The sequence below is a fragment of the Oncorhynchus tshawytscha genome, linkage group LG05, assembly GCF_018296145.1.
Source record: "Oncorhynchus tshawytscha isolate Ot180627B linkage group LG05, Otsh_v2.0, whole genome shotgun sequence".
NCBI classification, from domain to species: Eukaryota; Metazoa; Chordata; class Actinopteri; order Salmoniformes; family Salmonidae; genus Oncorhynchus; species Oncorhynchus tshawytscha.
Genome location: NC_056433.1, coordinates 83794159 through 83820962, shown reverse-complemented (window position 1 = coordinate 83820962; position 26804 = coordinate 83794159). Strand labels below are relative to the sequence as shown.

The 26804-nt window shown below is 42.7% G+C and overlaps 1 protein-coding gene across 1 annotated transcript; it reads left to right on the top strand.

Annotated features, from left to right (window-relative positions):
- Positions 1-626: 626 nt before the first annotated feature.
- Positions 627-24953, top strand: LOC112251658 (selectin P). The gene is made up of 17 exons (XM_042322566.1): positions 627-736; positions 866-944; positions 1257-1456; positions 1682-1874; positions 2227-2334; positions 2526-2711; positions 3159-3347; positions 9411-9596; positions 10332-10517; positions 10990-11175; positions 17300-17485; positions 18220-18405; positions 18872-19057; positions 20401-20586; positions 21300-21551; positions 23213-23320; positions 23609-24953. The coding sequence occupies exons 2-17, from the start codon at positions 866-868 to the stop codon at positions 23671-23673; spliced, it is 2682 nt and encodes an 893-aa protein (XP_042178500.1). The 5' UTR covers positions 627-736; the 3' UTR covers positions 23674-24953.
- The last annotated feature ends 1851 nt before the right edge of the window (positions 24954-26804 follow it).

Here is a 26804-nt window from a genome sequence, read left to right as displayed (position 1 = left end):
GTTGTAAATCGTTAGAATTATGTTACTGTATGTTATGTGAATTCTACAAGTTCAACAGCTTTGTGTAAGAAAAGTAAATAAAACTATTTTAGCTCACTTGATTTTGGGATTCAGAGTATATATATATGGGGTAAATCAGTGTGCGTGGGAACAACACCTTTTTCTTCACGCTTCAAGCACTGGGCGTGAGTGTGTATGCGTTCCTATAAATTGCAAAGGAAGTCATAATTAAAAAATATATTTTCTTAACCTTTTACTGCAGTGGGCTAAATCAGGGTCACACAGAGTGTTTCTTGGTAGTCATAAACAAATCTACTTTGAAATTAAAGTATACATCTCACACACAGGTATGTTATGGACTTAACCAAAATAAGACACCTGTACCATGTTTAAATGTATTCAATGTTGAGTTTGCATCCCAATATTACACTTTATATACATTACAGAATACTGAAATATAACAAAAACTTTTGTTTTGTTCATTAATGATGAAATAATTAAGAATATGTTCCACCTATGAGGCCACTAGAGGGCGCTTTGGTCATTTGACTGCAGGAAAGGGCTACTTTTTCACAGTAGACAGTTTGATGATCAGATTAGTAAACGCAGCATATTGCAAAGTCTGGTGTTGACTCATTCTGAAAGGAAATTGCACCTCTTACACAGTTCATTTGGATGGGTGTGATGACATGGAAAACAGCACATTTTATTAGTCTCCCCAAATCTTGAGGAAGAGGTAGGTTATTTTATGATTATTCCTGTACAATTGCAAATTACTATGCATTATTGTATCGTAACATTCAGTCAAATTGTACAATCCAGTTTGATTATTGTTTAGTGTTGATATATTGGTTATGTTTTCCAGATGCTTCCGTGGTCCAACTATCTCAGACAGAGCCTATATAATAGGTTGCTGGTGATTCTATTGATGACAATCTACCAAGGTAAGACAGAGCAACCTGATGTTTACAACTGCCTGACTATCAGACAGAAATGTTCTCTTACTTTTAATAACCAAAACCATTAAAATCAAATCAAGGAATTACTAAATAGCAAATGTTACTAATTACAGCATTGCTATGCGGGTAGAAGAGCAACATAAACAGTGAACTAAGCTCATGAGGTGTTCATAAATTATATTCTTCAGGAATCAATGAGTACATATCAGTAATTTAAAAGTACCAAAATAAATGTAGCAACTGTAGATTGTCCTTTTCAAAATGGAAAGTATTTCCTCTGTTTTCATTGGTCCTCAGACTTAACAGGTGAGACAGGAGGTGTCCAGGCCTGGACATATAACTACAGCGTCAACCAGAATCTGGACTGGGATTCGGCCCGCCAGTGGTGCAGGCAGGACTACACGGACATGGTGGCCATCCAGAACCAGGAGGAGATCGTCTATCTCAACACCATGCTCCCTAAGAACTCACAATACTACTGGATCGGCCTCCGCAAGGTTGGTCTCCGTCCTCTGTTACTTTATCAACAGGAGTGTACTGTGGACTGACAGATTAGTCTGTCTTACTACAAGAGGTTCGTCTAGCAGAAAATGTGTCGCTGGTTTATTAAATGTACTAATCTTAATTGTTTTTAAATGCATTGCTATTTAATTTATATTGTGGCTGCATATCTTTTCTATTTTTATTTTGTATTATTGAAATAAATTATGTCAATCAATCAGGTGAATGAGATGTGGACCTGGACGGGGACTAACAAGACACTGACCAAAGAGGCGGAGAACTGGGCCATCGGGGAGCCCAACAACATAGGGGACGGACAGGACTGTGTGGAGATCTACATCAAAAGAGGAAAGGACGAAGCCAAGTGGAACGATGAGAGATGCACAAAAAAGAAGGGAGCCCTCTGCTACACAGGTAGAAGAGAGTGTGTGTGTGTGTGTGTGTGTGTGTGTGTGTGTGTGTGTGTGTGTGTGTGTGTGTGTGTGTGTGTGTGTGTGTGTGTGTGTGTGTGTGTGTGTATTTTCTTAAGTCCTCTATTTGTCTACTCCCGTGTGTGTGTGTGTGTGTGTGTGTGTGTGTGTGTGTGTGTGTGTGTGTGTGTGTGTGTGTGTGTGTGTGTGTGTATTTTCTTAAGTCCTCTATTTGTCTACTCCCGTGTGTGTGTGTGTGTGTGTGTGTGTGTGTGTGTGTGTGTGTGTGTGTGTGTGTGTGTGTGTGTGTGTGTGTGTGTGTGTGTGTGTGTGTGTGTGTGTGTGTGTGTGTGTAGCTTCTTGCTCAGAGCATTGCTGCAGCGCCCATGCAGAGTGTTTAGAGAACATAGGGAACTACACCTGCCAGTGCGACCCTGGCTTCAAGGGCCCCCGGTGCCAGGAAGGTGAGTTAACCTGTACAATACATTCAAAAGGTCTTAACCATTCTTATTCATCTACGGGAATAACGCCATGGTTTTCTGTATAGAGGTGAACCAAAATAGTTACCTGAGTTAAACTTCAATGACATGTTAGTATTCAGTATGTTTGTTTGTTGTCATTGATAATCTAGTCTCTCTGCCTCTCTCTCTGTCAGCCGTAGAGTGTGACACTGTGTCGGACCCAGAGCAGGGTTCAGTGAACTGTGACCATCCTCATGGGCTGTTTGCCTTCAACTCCTCTTGCCAGTTCCACTGTGCCCGGGGATACGAGCTGCAGGGGGCATCACAACTGCTCTGCCAGGCCACAGGGTTCTGGGACCACCCTGCCGCTCAGTGCCAAGGTATGGGAGAGCAGGAGGGTATAGCACAATGTACTGTGGCGGCAGGTAGCCTAGTGGTTAGAGTGACTGAAAGGTTGCTGGATCAAATCCCAGAGCTGACAAGGTAAAAATCTGTCGTTCTGCCCCTGAACAAGGCAGTTAATCGACTGTTCCTAGGCCGTCATTGTAAATAAGAATTTGCTCTTAACTGACTTGCCTAGTTAAATAAAGGATAAAATACAACAGTACCCATAATGCTCTGCAACAATAAACAGTTTAATCAAACTAAAGACATTCCTAAAGCTGACATTATCGGGGCATGCACCCTTATTTAAGAAGGCTACCTGACTAATCCAAATTCACATAACATTGTGTAACGAGGCTCATAAACCAGCATTTTTTAGGCTTGAAACATAGATTTTCTGCCCTATTGAGTTTAAACAACCTTTCTCTTATTGCCCCCTTCAGTCAAACAGTGTCCAGCGCTGGACAGTGGTCCTCATAGAGGGACTATGAACTGCAGTAACCCCATCGCCCTGCACAGTTATAACTCCACCTGTGAATTCAGCTGTGATTTGGGGTTTGACCTAATAGGACCAGACAGGATTCAGTGTGACCACACAGGACAGTGGACAGGCAACGTCTCCACCTGCACAGGTATTTATCACTGTCACCAAGGGATAGTAGCTACTAATACACCTGTTGAATCTCAGGTCGAAGATGTAGAAAATATAATGTCAAGAATTGCAACAGAAGCACTATGTCTCCTCCCAGTCCTTCACTTGACCGCACCCACTGTTAATCTCCACTATTTAAAATGTTGAACTGTTGTGAAATAGTTGTGTCAAAGAACACAAGGAAATATGACCTGATGAAATACTTTCAAACTGTCACTTTTTCTGTGACATCCTGTTCTGCCACTGAACACAAAACCCTGGCTGTTAATGTGTTGTCCAAAATCCTTTTTTCTGATTGAACCATGTTGTCAGCCATGTTGTCAACCGTACCGTATGTAACCCATGCTATTTAAGACAGTCCCTAATGTGTTTTTGTTAAACTAAAGACAGTCCCTAACTTCTTTACATTATATTGTATGGATTGGGAGTTGGTTGGCGACTCCTAGAGTCTGAATGTTTTTTTGCTCCAATCTCACTCTTTACCCTAATCTCACTCTTTACCCTAATCTCACTCTTTACCCTAATCTCACTCTTTACCCTAATCTCACTCTTTACCCTAATCTCACTCTTTACCCTAATCTCACTCTTTACCCTAATCTCACTCTTTACCCTAATCTCACTCTTTACCCTAATCTCACTCTTTACCCTAATCTCACTCTTTACCCTAATCTCACTCTTTACCCTATTGCCTTTGGAGAGTGCCAACGAACTGTGAAGTACAGGTCTTCATGGGTCCAAAACGTTCCGAAATTGATCCGTGGCTTTCCCACCCGACCAGATATGCATAAATAAAACAATTAAAAACAGAGACCCGTTCCAAATAGAACCGTGGAAAAACAGACCCAAACAGACCAGTACCGGTTTGGAAACCCGAGAGACCCATTCAGATTCGAGAATAGAAAGAGAGAGAGAACGAAACAACCAACTGGGCGCTGCCAGCGATATTGGAGAAATTATCCACAGTTATGTATCCTTAAAAACTGCCTATAGCAAATTACAAACAAACAAAAAACTAGGCTATTTGTTCTGTTTCGATGTGTAGACTAGCATATGCAAAACTTTATAGTCTATTGTTTTATTGTCTACCTCACGGTTCAGCTGTCAGAGAGTTGAGCACGAAATTGCATCAGGGCGTGTCCACATGACATTCGTATAAAAACCTATATATTAAAGGCAGACAAGCGTAGTGCTAGCCCTAGAGAGTCCGGAAGAAAGATAGAGACATGCTAACAGCAACAACACGGATTTCTTTTATACTTGTCAGATAGACTACTACTGCTCTACCGATATTGGCGTACAGAAGGAGTTTGAACATGTTCTATCAGAATATAACTCTAGTAGGCCTAAAACATTCCTCCTCACCTCAAGTTCAACTGCCTTCATTGGCCTGCAGTAGCTAAACCTAATAATTAACATACTAGTAGCATCCCGTGTTTTGAGTTTTGTGATTATTGGTGTCATAAAAATTCAAAAAATATTAGCATGTTTGACATTTCAGTGGAAATACGAGTAAAATCATTTTTTTGATAAGGGATTTATCGGCATACGTATTATCGCCATACGGTACCTAGTAATTGTCCACATTACTATTTTGTTAAATGACAATATATATCCGTTTAATTTTGTTGAAAAAAAGAGACACCAACCTCGTGTCCGAAGTGTTTCACTAGATGACTAGTTGGCTAGCCTTCCAGTGAAAAACAAAATGGCTTCCCTGTCAACTTTTCATTGCGTTGCCAGGGGCGCCCTCCTGTAGACTCTTAAAAATGGTTCCTCACCAACATCATCTTCAGTGTCGTAACCAAATAATGTCTCAATTTGTTTTACAGATTAATCAGCTGGAGGTGAATTAACCCTCCAACCGCTAGAGAGTGTCCGAAGTTAGGGGGTGTCAGATGTTGGGGGGAAATTACCTACCGCACCGAACCTTCACAAAAGTTCATTCACTTTTTTTAGGGTAATATCAAAAGTAACTCAAGTCATTGTTTATAGGGAAAATATGAACAAGTGGCTATTATTGCGACATTAAATGATGTTTAGAATCTGGTTTTTCATTTTCATGGTTTGAGTGTGAGTAGCATAGTAAGGCCTACTGGTGATTCTATTATATTGAATTTGGCCAATGAAAATGTCTCAGCTGAATTCCACCTTTAAAAACGTTTTGAACAAGCTAGGCCTATATTGCAGCTCTTACCAACAAAAGGTCATTGCCTACCCAACAAATGACACTTAAACTAAATTAGCACAAAATTAAAAAAGACAGAACTTAATTCAGCCGACTAAAATGTCTCAAGAAAATTTAATAAAACACTTTTGGCATAGGCTATTTAAAGAACTGGTTTAGATGATTAAATAGGCCTACAATAATATTAATTTACAATAATTGATAATAAATATGAAAATAAATTAAATGAAAGGTAGAAAATTGCATCAAACCTGCATAGCAAGTTGCACACAGTCCAGTTGGCCATGCTAATGTTCTGCTCATCTTTGTCCACTACAATATTAAAACTTGTCCTTCGAGGACATTCCCCTTGTCACCTTCTTTTCACTATACTCTTTCTCCTCTAACTTTTGTTTTACTTAATAAAGTGTGTGCTATGTAGAAATCTCTCTGCCATTTCCTGGTTGCTAAAATTGTAATGTTTGCCTAATTTCAGTTTATGTGAAAAAACAAACAAGTATAGTATAAATAATCATTGAAATATATTTATATATTCATATATATAAGAAATATATTTATATATTAATATATATAAGAAATATATTTATATATTATTATATATAAGAAATATATTTATATATTAATATATATAAGAAATATATTTATATATTAATATATATAAGACATATTTATATATTAATATATATAAGAAATATATTTTTATATTAATATATATAAGAAATATATGTATATAGTCATGTAAGAAATATATTTATATATTAATATATATAAGAAATACATTTATATATTAATATATATAAGAAATATATTTATATATTAATATATATATAAGAAATATATTTATATTTTAATATATATATAAGAAATATATTTATATATTAATATATATAAGAAATATATTTATATATTAATATATATAAGAAATATATTTTCTTTAACCACATATTTTTTTACATTTTAATCCGTTTGAAGTCAGTGTACAAAACGAAAGTAGACCAGGTGTGTCGAGCGTAAGCAATCACTGAACTGACAAATTAACTAAGTAGCTCATTGTGGTGCGTTGTTTGGACCAAATCTTGCAGTATCAGCGGCACTCCAGGAACCAACCCTCATCTACAGCTTCTACAATCATCATCGTTGCCTCATCTCTATAGAGCAGGGATGGGCAACTTTAAAGGGGGTGGCACAAAAAAACGGAACTCATTAAGAGGGGCCGCAGTGGCTTGTGGGTCTACGGTTTTTCCTTGCCTTATTAGATGACATTGCTTTAGATATCAGTCTCCTATTGAACATAAATAGACTGTACGCACAATACAATACCACAATACCTCTTTATGACACAATACCTCTTTATGACTCAATACCTCTTTATGACACAATACCCCATTATGACACAATACCTCTTTATGACACAATACCTCTTTATGAGATTTATTTTAAACTGCAAAACCCCTACGCACCACTGCACTTTGTATACCAGGGTTTGCTGGCCTTTTCTAGTCACTCATAGGCTCAGTCACTGGTATACTTTTATTTACAAAGCCATTTTGGGTTTACTACCTTTGTATTTGTGCATTTTTATTGTTCAGAAATGTGGTGGGTAACTCTCTTCGTTCGCTGGACTTTATCCTGCTAACTGTTCCAAATGTTCGAACTGAATTTGGTAAAAGGGCTTTTATGTACTCTGCGCCATTGTCTTGGAACACCTTACAAAATACTTTTAAGAACTTGTCCCGATTGGTGTTTTGAAATCACTGATGAAAGATTTTGAGGCTGATTCCCTGACCTGTCAATGTTTTTAATTAGCTGTTTTATACTCTTGTGAATTCAATGGTTTTTACTAGATTACTTGTAGTTTTTCATGTTGTCTGTCTGTAATTTTTTTTAAATGACTTGGTCCTGCCAATCTTGACCAGGGCGCTCTCGAAAAGAGATTTTAATCTCAATGAGCCCTTCCTGGTTAAATAAAGGTTCAATTAAATTAAATTAATGTCACAATACCCCATAAGGACAGAGTACCTCATTATGACACAATACCCCATTACGACACAGTACCTCATTATGACACAATACCCCATTACGACACAGTACCTCATTATGACAAAACTGAAAGTTTTTTTCCTTCATTTTAAGCAAATGTATAAAAAAACTGAAATACCTTATTTACATCAGTATTCAGACCCTTTGCTATGAGACTTGAAATTGAGCTCAGGTGCATCCTGTTTCCATTGATCATCCTTGAGGTGTTCTACAACTTTGATTGCTTAAATAAAGGTTAAATAGAGGTAAAAAAAAATCAAATAAATTGGAGTCCACCTGTGGTAAATTTCCAGAAGGACAACCATCTCTGCAGCACTCCACCAATCAGGCCTTTATGGTAGAGTGGCCAGACGGAAGCCACTCCTCAGTAAAAGGCACATGACAGCCCACTTGGAGTTTGCCAAAAGGCACCTAAAGACTCTCAAACCAATAGAAAAATATTCTCTGGTCTGATAAAACCAAGATTGAACTCTTTGGCCTGAATGCCAAACGTCATGTCTGGAAGAAACTTGGCACCATCCCTACGGTGAAGCATGGTGGTGGCAGCATCATGCTGTGGGGATGTTTCTCAGCGGCAAGGACTTGGAGACTAGTCAGGATCGGAGGAAAGATTAACGGAGCAAAGTACAGAGAGATCCTTGATGAAAACGTGCTCCAGATCGCTCAGGACCTCAGACTGGGGCGACGTTTACCTTCCAACAGGACAACGACCCTAGGGCACACAGCCAAGACAAAGCAGGAGTGGCTTCTGGACAAGTCTCTGAATGTCCTTGAGTGGCCCAGCCAGTGCCCGGACTTGAGCCCGATCGAACATCTCTGGAGAGACCTGAAAATAGCTGTGCAGCAATACTCTCCATCCAACCGGACAGAGCTTGAGAGGATCTGCAAAGAATGAGAGAAACTCCCCAAATACAGGTGTGCCACGCTTGTAGCGTCATACCCAAGAAGCCTCAATGCTGTAATCGCTGCCAAAGGTGCTTCAAAAAGGTACTGAGTAAAGGGTCTGAATACCTTTGTAAATGTGATATTTCAGTTTTTCAATTTTTTATAAATCAGCAAAAATTTCTAAACCTGTTTTTGCTTTGCATTATGGGGTTCTGTGTGTAGATTGATGAATGAAAAAACAAACAATTTAATTTTAGAATAAGACTGTAACGTAACAAAATGTGGAAAAGTCAAGGGGTCTGAATAATTTCTGAAGGCACTGTATATCTATGGTTATGAATACTTATGACATACTTTGATCAATGCTTGTATCAACCTATGGTACATTATCAGCTTATGGAAGACTACTGGCCTTGATAAGCTCAGTGCCTTCTGTGGATGTTCTGTGAATGTTCTGTGGAAACAGACCATAAATCTTATCTTACCTTGGTCGTGTGCCCCTGCTCAAACATGCATCAACCAATGGTTGTGTGCCACGTCATCGACTGTGCCGTCAGGTACCAGATTGCTATAACATATGTGATTAGCTAAGTGGTTCCTATTTATAACTTGCCAGAAATGTCCCGTTGATCAACAAGCCCATGGCAGCTTAAGGCTTTTAGCTATTTTAATCGTGTTTATATTTTGCTGTAACATTTGATACATAAGACAGGGCATAATGTGTAGAACTGAAAGGAATCATCTTTAAAACGTATAAATCTTTCTCTCTACCACATGGTGCGTTATGTTCCCCAATGATGAAAGGGGGACATGAATGAAAAAGGTTTGGGAAGCACTGGGTTAGCTGTTACGTTGTAAGTTCTGGCGTCAACAACGTCTGAATAGGGGAACACAATCATAATCTTTTATTATCTTACCTGTATCCTACTACAGTGGTGAGGTGTGGCCCCCTGTCCCCTCCTGCCATGGGGAACATGTCCTGTGTGGATCCCCTGGGGGCTTCCTCTTTCACCTCCTCTTGTGGGTTCTCCTGTGAGGAGGGCTACCTGCTGAGAGGAGACACCAACCTCACCTGTTTATCTACTGGACAATGGACCAACCACACACCTGCATGTGAACGTGAGCTAAACCAAGACAACTAGAGGGAGTTTCAATGTGATAAGAACCATTATTTATTCAAAAAGAATACATTATGAATGAGTTCAGCTATGGCTCCACCTGTACCCTGGAGTGTGAGAAGGGTTTTGTTCTGGTAGGAACTAACTCCACCCATTGCTCCTCACTGGGTTACTGGAGCCACGCCCTTCCTGTCTGTCAGGGTAAGACCAGGGGTGTTTAGGTGGAAATGTGTGGTGTAGAACAGATGTGATTGTCATGTATGATTTGGAACTCTGTCAGATCTATTCACTTCATTTCTATCGAGAACATTCTGAATTGTTTCACCTCACTGAATAAATCCAGGGTTGGAACAGAGAACCTAAACTATTGTGGTTAGCTGAAGGATTAGAAACAGTTTATCTGGCATGAGGGGCTCCCGAGTGGCGCAGCGGTCTAAGCCACTGCATCTCAGTGCTAGAGGCGTCACTACAGACCCTGGTTCGATTCCAGGCTGTATCACCACCAGCTGTAATTTGGAGTCCCATAGGGCGGTGCATAATTGGCCCAGCATCATTAGGGTTTGGCCGGGGTAGACCATCATTGAAAATAAAACGGCTTTTAACTGACTTTCCTAGTTAAATAAAGGTAAATAAAATATAATATTATAATAGGAATAGATCAATATAAATGGGTAATTATAATAGGATTATCTTGGGCCTGTGTGTCACAATTTGTGTCCTCTTTATATCCCTCCAGCTCTGCAGTGCGACACCTTAACCTCTCACCTGCATGGCTCCATGAACTGCTCTGGCCTCCATGGTCAGTTCCACTACGGGTCCCAGTGTCGGTTCTCCTGTGAGGAGGGGTTCCTGCTGAACGGGTTGGCTGATACAGAGTGCACCTCCCTGGGCACATGGAGCAGGAGAGCCCCTCTCTGTCTGGGTAACTCACCACATCCTAGTTCAAACCATAGCTACGTTGAAGATACCCAGGTTAGGAATATGTAATGATTCCATGTGGAAGCTTTAGAAAATAAACAGATTCATGGAACCAGTACCATTGCTGAGCAGCATCGCTCATCCCATAGTTTGAATTCTTCCTCATTTATGCAAAGAGTTCTGGGATATTAGAATCCTTGTCTTAACCATTTATCTTCAACCTAGAACCATTTTCTCTCTGTCATTTAGTAAAACCTTTGTTATTTTCCAACCTAGAACCATAGTCTGTCTGTCATCTATTGTTGGAAATTGTGTCAGATCAGACATATTCATATAGATTTCTCTCTGAACCCCCAGGGTTCCAATGTAGAAGCCTAAAATGACTTGTGTTTAGTCAATGTGTTATTGGATAAGTAAAGGATTCACAGAATGTGTCTGGTGTCACTCATATCCGACTTCTCTCTGTGCCCCTCCAGCTCAGCAGTGCGACATCTTAACCTCTCCCCCGCATGGTTCCCTGAACTGCTCTGACCTCCATGGTCAGTTCCACTACGGGTCCCAGTGTCTGTTCTCCTGTGAGGAGGGGTTCCTGCTGAACGGGTTGGCTGAGACAGAGTGCACCTCCCTGGGCACATGGAGCAGGAGAGCCCCCCTCTGTCTGGGTAACTCACCACATCTTCAAACCATGCTGGATACATACCCCCATCTACTGGGCTGAGAATTAAGCTTTTTAAATAAGTAATAGGGACAGATTATTCTCATAATGCACATTTAGTCAAAATATATATTGTTACAGAGGTACGTTACTTACAGCATTACTATTCATTTAGCTTTCTATGGATCAGGATGTGAATGTGGTGAGTTTCTCTGCGTCTTCTCTTATCTGTATCCTGTTACCAGGGTTTTGTAGGTTACTTTGTAAATGCAATCTGTTAGTTACTAGTTACCTGGACAACATTGTAATCAGTAACGTGTCGATTATCCAACCTCAGTAACATAATCAGATTCATTTCGGTTACTTTTGGATGACTTTCCCCTTAAGAGGCATTAGAAGAGGTCAAAAAGGATCCATCAAACACATTAGGTGTGTCATCATAGAGGTCTCTGATTGGTGATTGATCATCGTTTGGTGTGTCATCATAGAGGTCTCTGATTGGTGGCAATCATTTGGTTGTGTCATCATAGTGGTCTCTGACTTGAGGTCATCATTTGGTGTGTCATCATAGAGGTCTCTGATTGGTGGTCATCAATAGGTGTGTCATCATAGAGGTATCTGATTGGTAGTCATCGTTTGGTGTGTCGTCATAGAGGTCTGATTGGTGGCAATCATTTGGTGTGCTATTAGAGGTCTCTGACTTGTGGTCAGACTCACTCAGGAAGAACAAACAAACTTGTGCCTTTTTTCAATGCTGAATTGAATGTGATTGCGAAAACAGAAAGGTGTTTTAATGTATTTTTTGGAAAACATTTATGCCTTTTAAAGTAATCATCTAGTTTTTCAAAAGTACAGTGTCTGTCAATCTCGTCGAAATGATTGGACCAAGGCGCTGCGTGCGTAGAGTTCCACATATTTTAATTAGTAGAAACTCAAACAAAACAAACGAACCGTGAAGCTACTGGTGTGCACACAGGCAACTATCTGATGACAAGATCCCACAAAGCACAATGAGGAAATGGCTGCCTAAATATGATCCCCAATCAGAGACAATGATAAACAGCTGTCTCTGATTGGGAGCCATACCAGGCCAACATAAACCATTAATCACCTAGATGACCCACCCGGCGCCGACAGAGATGGCCGCCTCGCTTCGCGTTCCTAGGAAACTATGCAGTTTTTTGTTTTTTTACGTATTATTTCTTACACTAGTACCCCAGGTCATCTTAGGTTTCATTACATACAGCCGAGAAGAACTACTGAATATAAGATCAGCGTCAACTCACCATCAGTACGACCAAGAATATGTTTTTCGCGATGCGGATCCTGTGTTCTGCCTTACAACCAGTGTAACCGAGTGGATCACATGCAGCGACCAAAAAAAAAAAAAAACGACTCAGAAAAAGAGGGAAACGAAGCGGTCTTCTGGTCAGACTCCGGAGACGGGCACATCGTGCACCACTCCCTAGCATTCTTCTTGCCAATGTCCAGTCTCTTGACAACAAGGTTGATGAAATCCGAGCAAGGGTAGCATTCCAGAGGGACATCAGAGACTGTAACGTTCTCTGCTTCACGGAAACATGGCTAACTGGAGAGACGCAATCCGAAGCGGTGCAGCCAGCGGGTTTCTCCACGCATCGCGCCGACAGAAACAAACATCTTTCTGGTAAGAAGACGGGCGGGGGCGTATGCCTTATGGCCAACGTGACATGGTGTGATGAAAGAAACATACAGGAACTCAAATCCTTCTGTTCACCTGATTTAGAATTCCTCACAATCAAATGTAGACCGCATTATCTACCAAGAGAATTCTCTTCGATTATAATCACAGCCGTATATATCCCCCCCCAAGCAGACACATCGATGGCTCTGAACGAACTTTATTTAACTCTCTGCAAACGGGAAACGATTTATCCGGAGGCTGCATTCATTGTAGCTGGGGATTTTAACAAGGCTAATCTGAAAACAAGACTCCCTAAATTTTATCAGCATATCGATTGTGCAACCAGGGGTGGAAAGACCCTGGATCATTGTTACTCTAACTTCCGCGACGCATATAAGGCCCTGCCCCGCCCCCCTTTCGGAAAAGCTGACCACGAATCCATTTTGTTGATCCCTGCCTACAGACAGAAACTAAAACAAGAAGCTCCCACGCTGAGGTCTGTCCAACGCTGGTCCGACCAAGCTGACTCCACACTCCAAGACTGCTTCCATCACGTGGACTGGGAGATGTTTCGTATTGCGTCAGACAACAACATTGACGAATACGCTGATTCGGTGTGCGAGTTCATTAGAACGTGCGTTGAAGATGTCGTTCCCATAGCCACGATTAAAACATTCCCTAACCAGAAACCGTGGATTGATGGCAGCATTCGTGTGAAACTGAAGGCACGAACCACTGCTTTTAATCAGGGCAAGGTGTCTGGTAACATGACTGAATACAAACAGTGCAGCTATTCCCTCCGCAAGGCTATCAAACAAGCTAAGCGCCAGTACAGAGACAAAGTAGAATCTCAATTCAACGGCTCAGACACAAGAGGCATGTGGCAGGGTCTACAGTCAATCACGGACTACAGGAAGAAACCCAGCCCAGTCACGGACCAGGATGTCTTGCTCCCAGGCAGACTAAATAACTTTTTGCCCGCTTTGAGGACAATACAGTGCCACTGACACGGCCTGCAACGGAAACATGCGGTCTCTCCTTCACTGCAGCCGAAGTGAGTAAGACATTTAAACGTGTTAACCCTCGCAAGGCTGCAGGCCCAGACGGCATCCCCAGCCGCGCCCTCAGAGCATGCGCAGACCAGCTGGCCGGTGTGTTTACGGACATATTCAATCAATCCCTATACCAGTCTGCTGTTCCCACATGCTTCAAGAGGGCCACCATTGTTCCTGTTCCCAAGAAAGCTAAGGTAACTGAGCTAAACGACTACCGCCCCGTAGCACTCACATCCGTCATCATGAAGTGCTTTGAGAGACTAGTCAAGGACCACATCACCTCCACCCTACCTGACACCCTTGACCCACTCCAATTTGCTTACCGCCCAAATAGGTCCACAGACGATGCAATCTCAACCACACTGCACACTGCCCTAACCCATCTGGACAAGAGGAATACCTATGTGAGAATGCTGTTCATCGACTACAGCTCGGCATTCAACACCATAGTACCCTCCAAGCTCGTCATCAAGCTCGAGACCCTGGGTCTCGACCCCGCCCTGTGCAACTGGGTACTGGACTTCCTGACGGGCCGCCCCCAGGTGGTGAGGGTAGGCAACAACATCTCCTCCCCGCTGATCCTCAACACTGGGGCCCCACAAGGGTGCGTTCTGAGCCCTCTCCTGTACTCCCTGTTCACCCACGACTGCGTGGCCATGCACGCCTCCAACTCAATCATCAAGTTTGCGGACGACACAACAGTGGTAGGCTTGATTACCAACAACGACGAGACGGCCTACAGGGAGGAGGTGAGGGCCCTCGGAGTGTGGTGTCAGGAAAATAACCTCACACTCAACGTCAACAAAACTAAGGAGATGATTGTGGACTTCAGGAAACAGCAGAGGGAACACCCCCATCCACATCGATGGAACAGTAGTGGAGAGGGTAGCAAGTTTTAAGTTCCTCGGCATACACATCACAGACAAACTGAATTGGTCCACTCACACAGACAGCATCGTGAGGAAGGCGCAGCAGCGCCTCTTCAACCTCAGGAGGCTGAAGAAATTCGGCTTGTCACCAAAAGCACTCACAAACTTCTACAGATGCACAATCGAGAGCATCCTGGCGGGCTGTATCACCGCCTGGTATGGCAACTGCACCGCCCTCAACCGTAAGGCTCTCCAGAGGGTAGTGAGGTCTGCACAACGCATCACCGGGGGCAAACTACCTGCCCTCCAGGACACCTACACCACCCGATGCTACAGGAAGGCCATAAAGATCATCAAGGACATCAACCACCCGAGCCACTGCCTGTTCACCCCGCTGTCATCCAGAAGGCGAGGTCAGTACAGGTGCATCAAAGCTGGGACCGAGAGACTGAAAAACAGCTTCTATCTCAAGGCCATCAGACTGTTAAACAGCCACCACTAACATTGAGTGGCTACTGCCAACACACTGTCAATGACACTGACTCTACTCCAGCCACTTTAATCATGGGAATTGATGGGAAATGATGTAAATATATCACTAGCCACTTTAAACAATGCTACCTTATATAATGTTACTTACCCTACATTATTCATCTCATATGCATACGTTGATACTGTACTCTATATCATCGACTGCATCCTTATGTAATACATGTATCACTAGCCACTTTAACTATGCCACTTGGTTTACATACTTATCTCATATGTATATACTGTACTCGATATCATCTACTGTATCTTGCCTATGCTGCTCTGTACCATCACTCATTCATATATCCTTATGTACATATTCTTTATCCCCTTACACTGTGTATAAGACAGTAGTTTTTTTGGAATTGTTAGTTAGATTACTTGTTCGTTATTACTGCATTGTCTGAACTAGAAGCACAAGCATTTCGCTACACTCGCATTAACATCTGCTAACCATGTGTATGTGACAAATAAAATTTGATTTGATTTGATTTGTCACTATCACGCCCCAACCAACAGAGAATAAACAGCTCTCTATGGTCAGGGCGTGACAGTACCCCCAAAGGTGCGGACTCTGACCGCAAAACCTGACTCAATAGGGGAGGGTCCGGGAGGGCATCTACAGTCGGGGGGGGCTCCAGTGCGGGGTGAAGTACCCACTGCGCTCGCAGATACGACGTCTTCCTACATGGTGGCTCCGGTGCGGGGTGAAGTACCCACTCCGCTCGCAGATACGACGTCTTCCTGCATGGCGGCTCTGGTGCGGGGATCATCGCCGGAAGCTCTGGACCGGGGATCCTCACCGGAGGAACCGGACTGGGAACCGTCGTTGGAGGTTACGGACTGGGAACCGTCGTTGGAGGTTCCGGACTGGGAACCGTCGTTGGAGGTTCCGGACTGGGAACCGTCATTGGAGGTTCCGGACTGGGAACTGTTGCCGGAAGCTCTGGACTGTGGAGGCGCACTGGAGGCCTGATGCGTGGGACAGGTACAGGTGGTACCGGGCTGATGACACGCACCTCAGGGAGAGTGCGAGGAGCAGGAACAGGGCACACCTGACTGGGAAAGCACACTTGAGGGAGAGTGCGAGGAGTTGGCACAGGACACACTGGGTTGTGAAGGTGCACTGGAAACCTGGTGTGTATAGCCGGCATCAATTGTTCCGGGACTTTAATAAACTTCTCAGGACGAGTACGGGGAGCTGATTCAAGTGACACCAAACTGACAACACCTTCCTTCATTCCAAATCTGTACATCCTCCACCAACAACTCTCCCATTTCTCTCTCCTCCAAATTCTCCTTCTTCTCCCAGACTGGCTTTGGTTCACTCCTCGGCACCGCCGACTGCTTCAAAAATGTTCTTGGGGTTTCTGTGGCCTTCCTCCCCGACTTCGTCGCTGTCCCTCCTTCGCTGCTTCCACCTGCCTCCATGGCCGGCTCTTCTCTCCTGCTATTATGTCGTCCCAAGTCCAGGATGTTCTCTCCCTAATCTCCTCCACAGACCAGGATGCCATTATCTCCCGGGCACGCTGATTGGTCCGTTGTTGGTGGGATCTTCTGTCACGCTTGTCGAAAATGATTGGACCAATGCGCAGCGTGCGTAGAGTTACATATATTTTAATTAATAGAAACTCACCAAACAAAACTAACCTAACAAGCACAAACTAAACGTGACGCTACTGGTGTGCACACAGGCAACTATCTGTAGACAAGATCCCACAAAGCACAATGAGGAAATGGCTGCCTAAATATGATCCCCAATCAGAGACAACGATAAACAGCTGTCTCTGATTGGGAACCATACCAGGCCAACATAAACCATCAATCACCTAGATGACCCACCCTTGTCACTATCACGCCCCAACCAACAGAGAATAAACAGCTCTCTATGGTTAGGCGTGACAGTGTCTGTAATCTGATTATAATATTTTTGCTGGTAACGTAACTGAATAGTTTGTTTTTTTATAATCTGATTACATGTAATTTCTTACTCCCCAACCCTGCCTACTACAGTGGTGAGGTGTGGCCCCCTGTCCCCTCCTGCCATGGGGAACATGTCCTGTGTGGACCCCCTGGGGGCTTCCTCCTTCACCTCCTCCTGTGGGTTCTCCTGTGAGGAGGGCTACCTGCTGAGAGGAGACACCAACCTCACCTGTTTATCTACTGGACATTGGACCAACCACACACCTGCATGTGAACGTGAGCTAAACCAAGACAACTAGAGGGAGTTTCAATGTGATAGGAACCATTATTTATTCAAAAAGAATACATTATGAATGAGTTCAGCTATGGCTCCACCTGTACCCTGGAGTGTGAGAAGGGTTTTGTTCTGGTAGGAACTAACTCCACCCATTGCTCCTCACTGGGTTACTGAAGCCACGCCCTTCCTGTCTGTCAGGGTAATACCAGGGTTGTTCAGGTAGAAATGTGTGGTATAGAACAGATGTGATTGTCATGTATGATTTGGAACTGTGTCAGATCTATTCACTTCATTTCTATCTAGAACATTCTGAATTGTTCCACCTCACTGAATAAATCCAGGGTTGGAACAGAGAACCTAAACTGTTGTGGTTAGCTGAAGGATTAGAAACAGTTTATCTGGCATGAGGGGCTCCCGAGTGGCGCAGCGGTCTAAGGCACTGCATCTCAGTGCTAGAGGCGCCACTACAGACCCTGGTTAGATTCCAGGCTGTATCACAACCAGCTGTAATTTGGAGTCCCATAGGGCGTGCATAATTGGCCCAGCATCATTAGGGTTTGGCCGGGGTAGACCGTCATTGAAAATAAAACGGCTTTTAACTGACTTTCCTAGTTAAATAAAGGTAAATAAAATATCATATTATAATAGGAATAGATCAATATAAATGGGTAATTATAATAGGATTATCTTGGGCCTGTGTGTCACAACCTGTGTCCTCTTTATATCCCTCCAGCTCTGCAGTGCGACACCTTAACCTCTCCCCCGCACGGCTCCATGAACTGCTCTGGCCTCCATGGTCAGTTCCACTACGGGTCCCAGTGTCTGTTCTCCTGTGAGGAGGGGTTCCTGCTGAACGGGTTGGCTGATACAGAGTGCACCTCCCTGGGCACATGGAGCAGGAGAGCCCCCCTCTGTCTCGGTAACTCACCACATCCTAGTTCAAACCATAGCTACGTTGAAGATACCCAGGTTAGGAATATGTAATGATTCCATGTGGAAGCTTTAGAAAATGAACAGATTCATGGAACCAGTGCTGAGCAGCATCGCTCATCCCATAGTTTGAATTCTTCCTCATTTATGCAAAGAGTTCTGGGATATTAGAATCCTTGTCTTAACCATTTATCTTCAACCTAGAACCATTTTCACTCTGTCATTTAGTAAAACCTTTGTTATTTTCCAACCTAGAACCATAGTCTGTCTGTCATCTATTGTTGGAAATTGTGTCAGATCAGACATATTCATATAGATTTCTCTCTGAACCCCCAGGGTTCCAATGTAGAAGCCTAAAATGACTTGTGTTTAGTCAATGTGTTATTGGATAAGTAAAGGATTCACAGAATGTGTCTGGTGTCACTCATATCCGACTTCTCTCTGTGCCCCTCCAGCTCTGCAGTGCGACATCTTAACCTCTCCCCCGCACGGCTCCCTGAACTGCTCTGACCTCCATGGTCAGTTCCACTACGGGTCCCAGTGTCTGTTCTCCTGTGAGGAGGGGTTCCTGCTGAACGGGTTGGCTGAGACAGAGTGCACCTCCCTGGGCACATGGAGCAGGAGAGCCCCCCTCTGTCTGGGTAACTCACCACATCTTCAAACCATGCTGGATACATACCCCCATCTACTGGGCCGAGAATGAAGCTTTTTAAATAAGTAATAGGGACAGATTATTCTCATAATGCACATTTAGTCAAAATATATATTGTTACAGAGGTACGTTACTTACAGCATTACTATTCATTTAGCTTTCTATGGATCAGGATGTGAATGTAGTGAGTTTCTCTGCATCTTCTCTTATCTGTATCCTGTTACCAGGGTTTTGTAGGTTACTTTGTAAATGCAATCTGTTAGTTACTAGTTACCTGGACAACATTGTAATCAGTAACGTGTTGATTACCCAACCTCAGTAACATAATCAGATTCATTTCGGTTACTTTTGGATGACTTTCCCCTTAAGAGGCATTAGAAGAGGATTACAAAAAGGATCCATCAAACACATTAGGTGTGTCATCATAGAGGTCTCTGATTGGTGATTGATCATCGTTTGGTGTGTCATCATAGAGGTCTCTGATTGGTGGTCATCATTAGGTGTGTCATCATAGAGGTCTCTGATTTGTGGTCATCATTTAGTGTGTCATCATAGAGGTCTCTGATTGGTGGCAATCATTTGGTTGTGTCATCATAGTGGTCTCTGACTTGAGGTCATCATTTGGTGTGTCATCATAGAGGTCTCTGATTGGTGGTCATCATTAGGTGTGTCATCACAGAGGTCTGATTGGTGGCAATCATTTGGTGTGCTATTAGAGGTCTCTGACTTGTGGTCAGACTCACTCAGGAAGAACAAACAAACTTGTGCCTTTTTTCAATGCTGAATTGAATGTCATTGCGAAAACAGAAAGGTGTTTTAATGTATTTTTTGGAAAACATTTATGCCTTTTAAAGTAATCATCTAGTTTTTCAAAAGTACAGTGTCTGTCAATCTCGTCGAAATGATTGGACCAAGGCGCTGCGTGCGTAGAGTTCCACATATTTTAATTAATAGAAACTCAAACAAAACAAACATGCACAAACGAACCGTGAAGCTACTGGTGTGCACACAGGCAACTATCTGATGACAAGATCCCACAAAGCTCAATGAGGAAATGGCTGCCTAAATATGATCCCCAATCAGAAACAATGATAAACAGCTGTCTCTGATTGGGAGCCATACCAGGCCAACATAAACCATTAATCACCTAGATGACCCACCCTTGTCACTATCACGCCCCAACCAACAGAGAATAAACAGCTCTCTATGGTCAGGGCGTGACAGTGTCTGTAATCTGATTATAATATTTTTGCTGGTAACGTAACTGAATAGTTTGTTTTTTTCTAATCCGATTACATGTCATTTCTTACTCCCCAACTCTGCCTACTACAGTGGTGAGGTGTGGCACCCTGTCCACTCCTGCCATGGGGAACATGTCCTGTGTGGACCCCCTGGGGGCTTCCTCCTTCACCTCCTCCTGTGGGTTCTCCTGTGAGGAGGGCTACCTGCTGAGAGGAGACACCAACCTCACCTGTTTATCTACTGGACAATGGACCAACCACACACCTGCATGTGAACGTGAGCTAAACCAAGACAACTAGAGGGAGTTTCAATGTGATAAGAACCATTATTTATTCAAAAAGAATACATTATGAATGAGTTCAGCTATGGCTCCACCTGTACCCTGGAGTGTGAGAAGGGTTTTGTTCTGGTAGGAACTAACTCCACCCATTGCTCCTCACTGGGTTACTGGAGCCACGCTCTTCCTGTCTGTCAGGGTAAGACCAGGGGTGTTTAGGTGGAAATGTGTGGTGTAGAACAGATGTGATTGTCATGTATGATTTGGAACTGTGTCAGATCTATTCACTTCATTTCTATCTAGAACATTCTGAATTGTTCCACCTCACTGAATAAATCCAGGGTTGGAACGGAGAACCTAAACTATTGTGGTTAGCTGAAGGATTAGAAACAGTTTATCTGGCATGAGGGGCTTCCGAGTGGCGCAGCGGTCTAAGGCACTGCATCGCAGTGCTAGAGGTGTCACTACAGACCCTGGTTTGATTCCAGGCTGTATCACAACCAGCCGGGATTGGGAGTCCCATAGGGCCAGCATCGTCCGGGTTAGACCGTCATTGTTAATAAGAATTTGTTTTTAACTGACTTGCCTAGTTAAATAAAGGTAAATCAAATAAAATACTTGACAGACTTGCCGTCCTGTTAAAGTGAGTGAGGGATATATAAAAATATTCTTCATTAATTGATTGATTGATTGATTGATTTAACCCCTACAGTGGTCCAGTGTGAGAACCTATTGCCCAGACAGCCATCTCCACCACCCACTCCATCCTCAACCCCACCACCAACCCAGGGACCCTTCATGAACTGCTCACACTACCTAGGGGAGTTTAGCTTCAGCTCTCTGTGCCTCTTCACCTGCAGCAAAGGTTACTATCTGAACGGAACAGAAGAGCTGTCCTGCACCTCAGAGGGACAATGGAGTGACCTTGTGCCCTCTTGCCAAAGAAACATCAACTCTGTCCAAGGTTGTACTGACTATTTGTTTACATCAAATATTATATACACTGAATTCAATTGAATAGTAGTACATTAGGTCAAATCATAATTTCCCCTGATTTTTTTTTTCATTTCATGCGACTACAGCATAGCATCCGTCCTTACAGGGTGACCTCTTGGTTTATCTGCTCTGTTCTGACCCTGTGGTGACGGTGGTTGTTCTACAGAGTCAGAGAAAGTGATTGGTTGTTCTATAGAGTCAGGGATAGTGACTGGTTGTTCTATAGAGTCAGGGATAGTGACTGGTTGTTCTATAGAGTCAGGGATAGTGACTGGTTGTTCTATAGAGTCAGAGATAGTGACTGGTTGTTCTATAGAGTCAGGGATAGTGACTGGTTGTTCTATAGAGTCAGAGATAGTGACTGGTTGTTCTATAGAGTCAGGGATAGTGACTGGTTGTTCTATAGAGTCAGGGATAGTGACTGGTTGTTCTATAGAGTCAGGATAGTGACTGGTTGTTCTATAGAGTCAGGGATAGGGACTGGTTGGAGTCAGGGATAGGGACTGGTTGTTCTATAGAGTCAGGGATAGGGACTGGTTGTTCTATAGAGTCAGGGATAGTGACTGGTTGTTCTATAGAGTCAGGGATAGTGACTGGTTGTTCTATAGAGTCAGGGATAGTGACTGGTTGTTCTATAGAGTCAGGGATAGTGACTGGTTGTTCTATAGAATCAGGGATAGGGACTGGTTGTTCTATAGAGTCAGGGATAGGGACTGGTTGTTCTATAGAGTCAGGGATAGTGACTGGTTGTTCTATAGAGTCAGGGATAGTGACTGGTTGTTCTATAGAGTCAGGGATAGGGACTGGTTGTTCTATAGAGTCAGGGATAGTGACTGGTTGTTCTATAGAGTCAGAGATAGTGACTGGTTGTTCTATAGAGTCAGAGATTGTGACTGGTTGTTCTATAGAGTCAGGGATAGCGACTGGTTGTTCTATAGAGTCAGGGATAGTGACTGGTTGTTCTATAGAGTCAGGGATAGTGACTGGTTGTTCTATAGAGTCAGAGATAGTGACTGGTTGTTCTATAGAGTCAGGGATAGTGACTGGTTGTTCTATAGAGTCAGAGATAGTGACTGGTTGTTCTATAGAGTCAGGGATAGTGACTGGTTGTTCTATAGAGTCAGGGATAGTGACTGGTTGTTCTATAGATCAGAGATGACTGGTTGTTCTATAGAGTCAGGGATAGCGACTGGTTGTTCTATAGAGTCAGGGATAGCGACTGGTTGTTCTATAGAGTCAGAGATAGTGACTGGTTGTTCTATAGAGTCAGGGATAGTGACTGGTTGTTCTATAGAGTCAGGGATAGTGACTGGTTGTTCTATAGAGTCAGGGATAGTGACTGGTTGTTCTATAGAGTCAGAGATAGTGACTGGTTGTTCTATAGAGTCAGAGATAGTGACTGGTTGTTCTATAGAGTCAGGGATAGTGACTGGTTGTTCTATAGAGTCAGAGATAGTGACTGGTTGTTCTATAGAGTCAGGGATAGTGACTGGTTGTTCTATAGAGTCAGAGATAGTGACTGGTTGTTCTATAGAGTCAGAGATTGTGACTGGTTGTTCTATAGAGTCAGGGATAGCGACTGGTTGTTCTATAGAGTCAGGGATAGTGACTGTGGTTGTTGTGTTAAAGAGTCCTCTAGGATGCTGGTCTATGCAGTGGTGGGAGCTGCCTCTGCTGCTGGGCTGTTACTACTGCTGGGACTGGGCATGCTGGCCGCAAAGAAGCTCAGCAAGAAAGGTAAGAGAAATGAATTAAAGACATGTATTTCATATTGTATGTGTAACCTCGTCACAAACTATTGCACCAGAGCTTGGGGAGGAAATTTATTGCGTGTGATACTATTCCAAACGGGTCATCTTTCTTTCATCTATAATGTCTTACTGTGTTAGGCCTTACTGTGTTAGAAGCAGTGGTACTATAGTACTATAGTAGTATTAGTATATAAGTGTAGTACTGTTGTAGTAGTATGTACGTATAGTTAAAGCCCGTTGTATAATAATAATCCCTGTTTCCTGTCCGTCACAGGTGACTTCCACTTTGATAACTCGTTATGGGAGGAAAGAGAGAACCCTGCTTTTGAAAATTCTTAAAAAATAATGTGCTTAATGACATTGTACTGTAAAACAAGGTTTTGTATAACAAGTTAATTGCTTTCAATGTATTTAAAGCCATCACTGTTCCTTCTATACCTATTTTTGTGTATGGGCTGTTAAAGCTAAAATATATAACTTTTGGGCGACCCGACCAGATTCACATAGAAATGTGAGTTATAGATATGTAATTATTGAAAATAAGTCTAAGAAGCTGTTATATCTGTTCTATGTATACTATTTCTATGCTTCCCATTCTTAAATTTCGATGGGGAGTCAGTAGAGGTTAAAGCTAAAATATATAACTTTTGGGCGACCCGACCAGATTCACGTAGAAATGTGAGTTATAGATATGTAATTATTGAAAATAAGTCTAAGAAGCTGTTATATCTGTTCTATGTATACTATTTCTATGCTTCCCATTCTTAAATTTCGATGGGGAGTCAGTAGAGGTTAAAGCTAAAATATATAACTTTTGGGCGACCCGACCAGATTCACGTAGAAATGTGAGTTATAGATATGTAATTATTGAAAATAAGTCTAAGAAGCTGTTATATCTGTTCTATGTATACTATTTCTATGCTTCCCATTCTTAAGTTTCGTTTTTGGCATCTTTTACTTTCTGGTTTTTGTACACCAGCTTCAAACAGCTGAAAATGCTATATTTCTGGGCTATTGAAAATATATTTCACAGCGATTTAGATGGTACAATGATTCTCTGCACTCTGTTTTGTGTAAATTAGGAAACCTATTCAAATTTTAGTAACTAGGAAATGGCGGAGGCATTTCTGCATATTTCACCTTTTTAATGGATGTTAGATGTGTAGGATTTTAATTTGACCAGTATTGTCACAGCAAAATAATCTTGCATCAACAGGATTTGAACATTTAGTCCATTCACACTTTTCCGTGATGTAATGTTGCTTGATCGGTGGTTAGGCTATTAGCTGGCCAAAATTGGGCTACATTACAGTGCAATAATGTTAATATAATAGTGTGTTAGTGGTTTTCAGTGAATTTATGTCCATCCTGCAGCGCAGGAAAATTCTCAGCGACAACAGATTGATCAAATGAAGATCCCATATCTGAATGTAGCTTGTAGTCAAACTCATGGCTTTCTATGTTTCTCATCATATTCACTTGGACAAATGTTGAATTCAATATATTGAGATCAATAGAATGCGCAGAATGTGCAGTGCTGTAAAAAAAAGAATTTTATTTTTACGAATAACAAAACAAAACAAAATATATATACTTATTTTATATATTTAATTAACAAAATTATGCCACACCCAATTCCCCTGTGTGAAAAGTAATTCCCCTTTACACTCAATAACTGGTTGTGCCCCCTTTTAGCTGTAATGACTCCAACCAAACACTTCCTGTAGTTGTTGATCTGTCTCTCACGTCGCTGTGGAGGAATTTAGCAATTATTGTGTTATTTGTTCACTCAGGTTCCCTTTATCTGATATTAGGTTTTGGTTGAAGATCTGATAACATTCTGTATAACATTTTTGCAAAAGTAGAGAAAATATGCCCACCTCACTCCCCTCTCACCCTGCCTCACTGTCCACCTCACTCCCCTCTCACCTTGCCTCACTGTCTACCTCACCCCCCTCTCACCCTGCCTCACTGTCCACCTCACCCCCCCCTCTCACCCTGCCTCACTGTCTACCTCCCCCCCCTCTCACCCTGCCTCACTGTCCACCTCACCCCCTCTCACCCTGCCTCACTGTCTACCTCACCCCCCCTCTCACCTGCCTCACTGTCCACCTCACCCCCCTCTCACCCTGCCTCACTGTCCACCTCAGCCCCCTCTCACCCTGCCTCACTGTCTACCTCACCCCCCTCACCCTGCCTCACTGTCCACCTCACCCCCTCTCACCCTGCCTCACTGTCTACCTCACCCCCCTCTCACCTGCCTCACTGTCCACCTCAGCCCCCTCTCACCCTGCCTCACTGCCTACCTCCCTCCTCCATCTCAATGTCTGCCCCACCCCCTCTCTCCCCCACCTCAATGCCCACCCCACCCCTTCGCTCCCCCTGCCCATCTCACCCCTTTCTAACCCCGCTCTCTCTGGAGGCTGGAGGGTTGCTAGGTGACCACAAGGTGTCAACCTGGCATGTAGTGTCCTGCCTGCCTGACGGATGATCCATCATCTAAACATTGATAGTATTGTAAGGGTTGGAGTCAACTCCCTTCCAACTCCATCTATTTCATAATGTGGACTGAAACGGAATGCTCTCATGAACAAGCCAACATAACCCTTAATTATGACACTGTTAGGTCATTTGGGGATATTACCAAGCTAGGAGCAATACAACCATTATTTGTAGTATTTATAAAGCATTGTTTGGGCCTTCGGATAGCCTTGACATGAGGCACTTAACTGATCACAATATGAGTTTTAATCAGTGTTGGGGGGTAGTAAACTACATGTAGTTCAACTAGTAATTTAACTACATTAGCTTGTTGGCAGTTGAACTAAATTTAAATCTTGGTAGTGTTTTCAGTAGTTGTTTACTTTGTAGTGATGTAGCTAACTGCTGGAACAACACACTACATTTTTGCACCAAACAAAAATAAAATATGTTTGAAGAAGGCAATATATATATATATATATATATATATTTTTTTTTTGCATCAGACCTGCCTAATTCTCAATTGAAACACAGCTTTTGTGTTTAATAGGCTAAATGACACATTCTGATATCAGAGTGATCTATCCTGCCAATTTGTAGTCTATGACATTCCCAGCCTGGTCTCATAGATTAAACGTAAACAAGTAACGTAAATCCGGGACACTCAAATGAGTTTGATATGTTACATTTGGTATGGTTACATGAGACAGATGGTTACTAAAGGTAAAAACAAAAGGAAGGCGATTGGTCGGGGTGGATGGATGGGTGTATAACGCAAACGTCTGGCAACCCAAAGGCGTGTTTGAATCTCATCACCGACAACTTTAGCTAATTCGCAACTTTTCAACTACTTTTTAGCTACTTAGCATGGTAGCTAACCCTAACATTAACCCTAACCTTACATCTTTAACCTAACTCCTAACCTTAACCCGAACCTTAACCCTAACCGTTAGCCAAGCTAACATTAGCCAGCTAGCTAATGTTAGCGT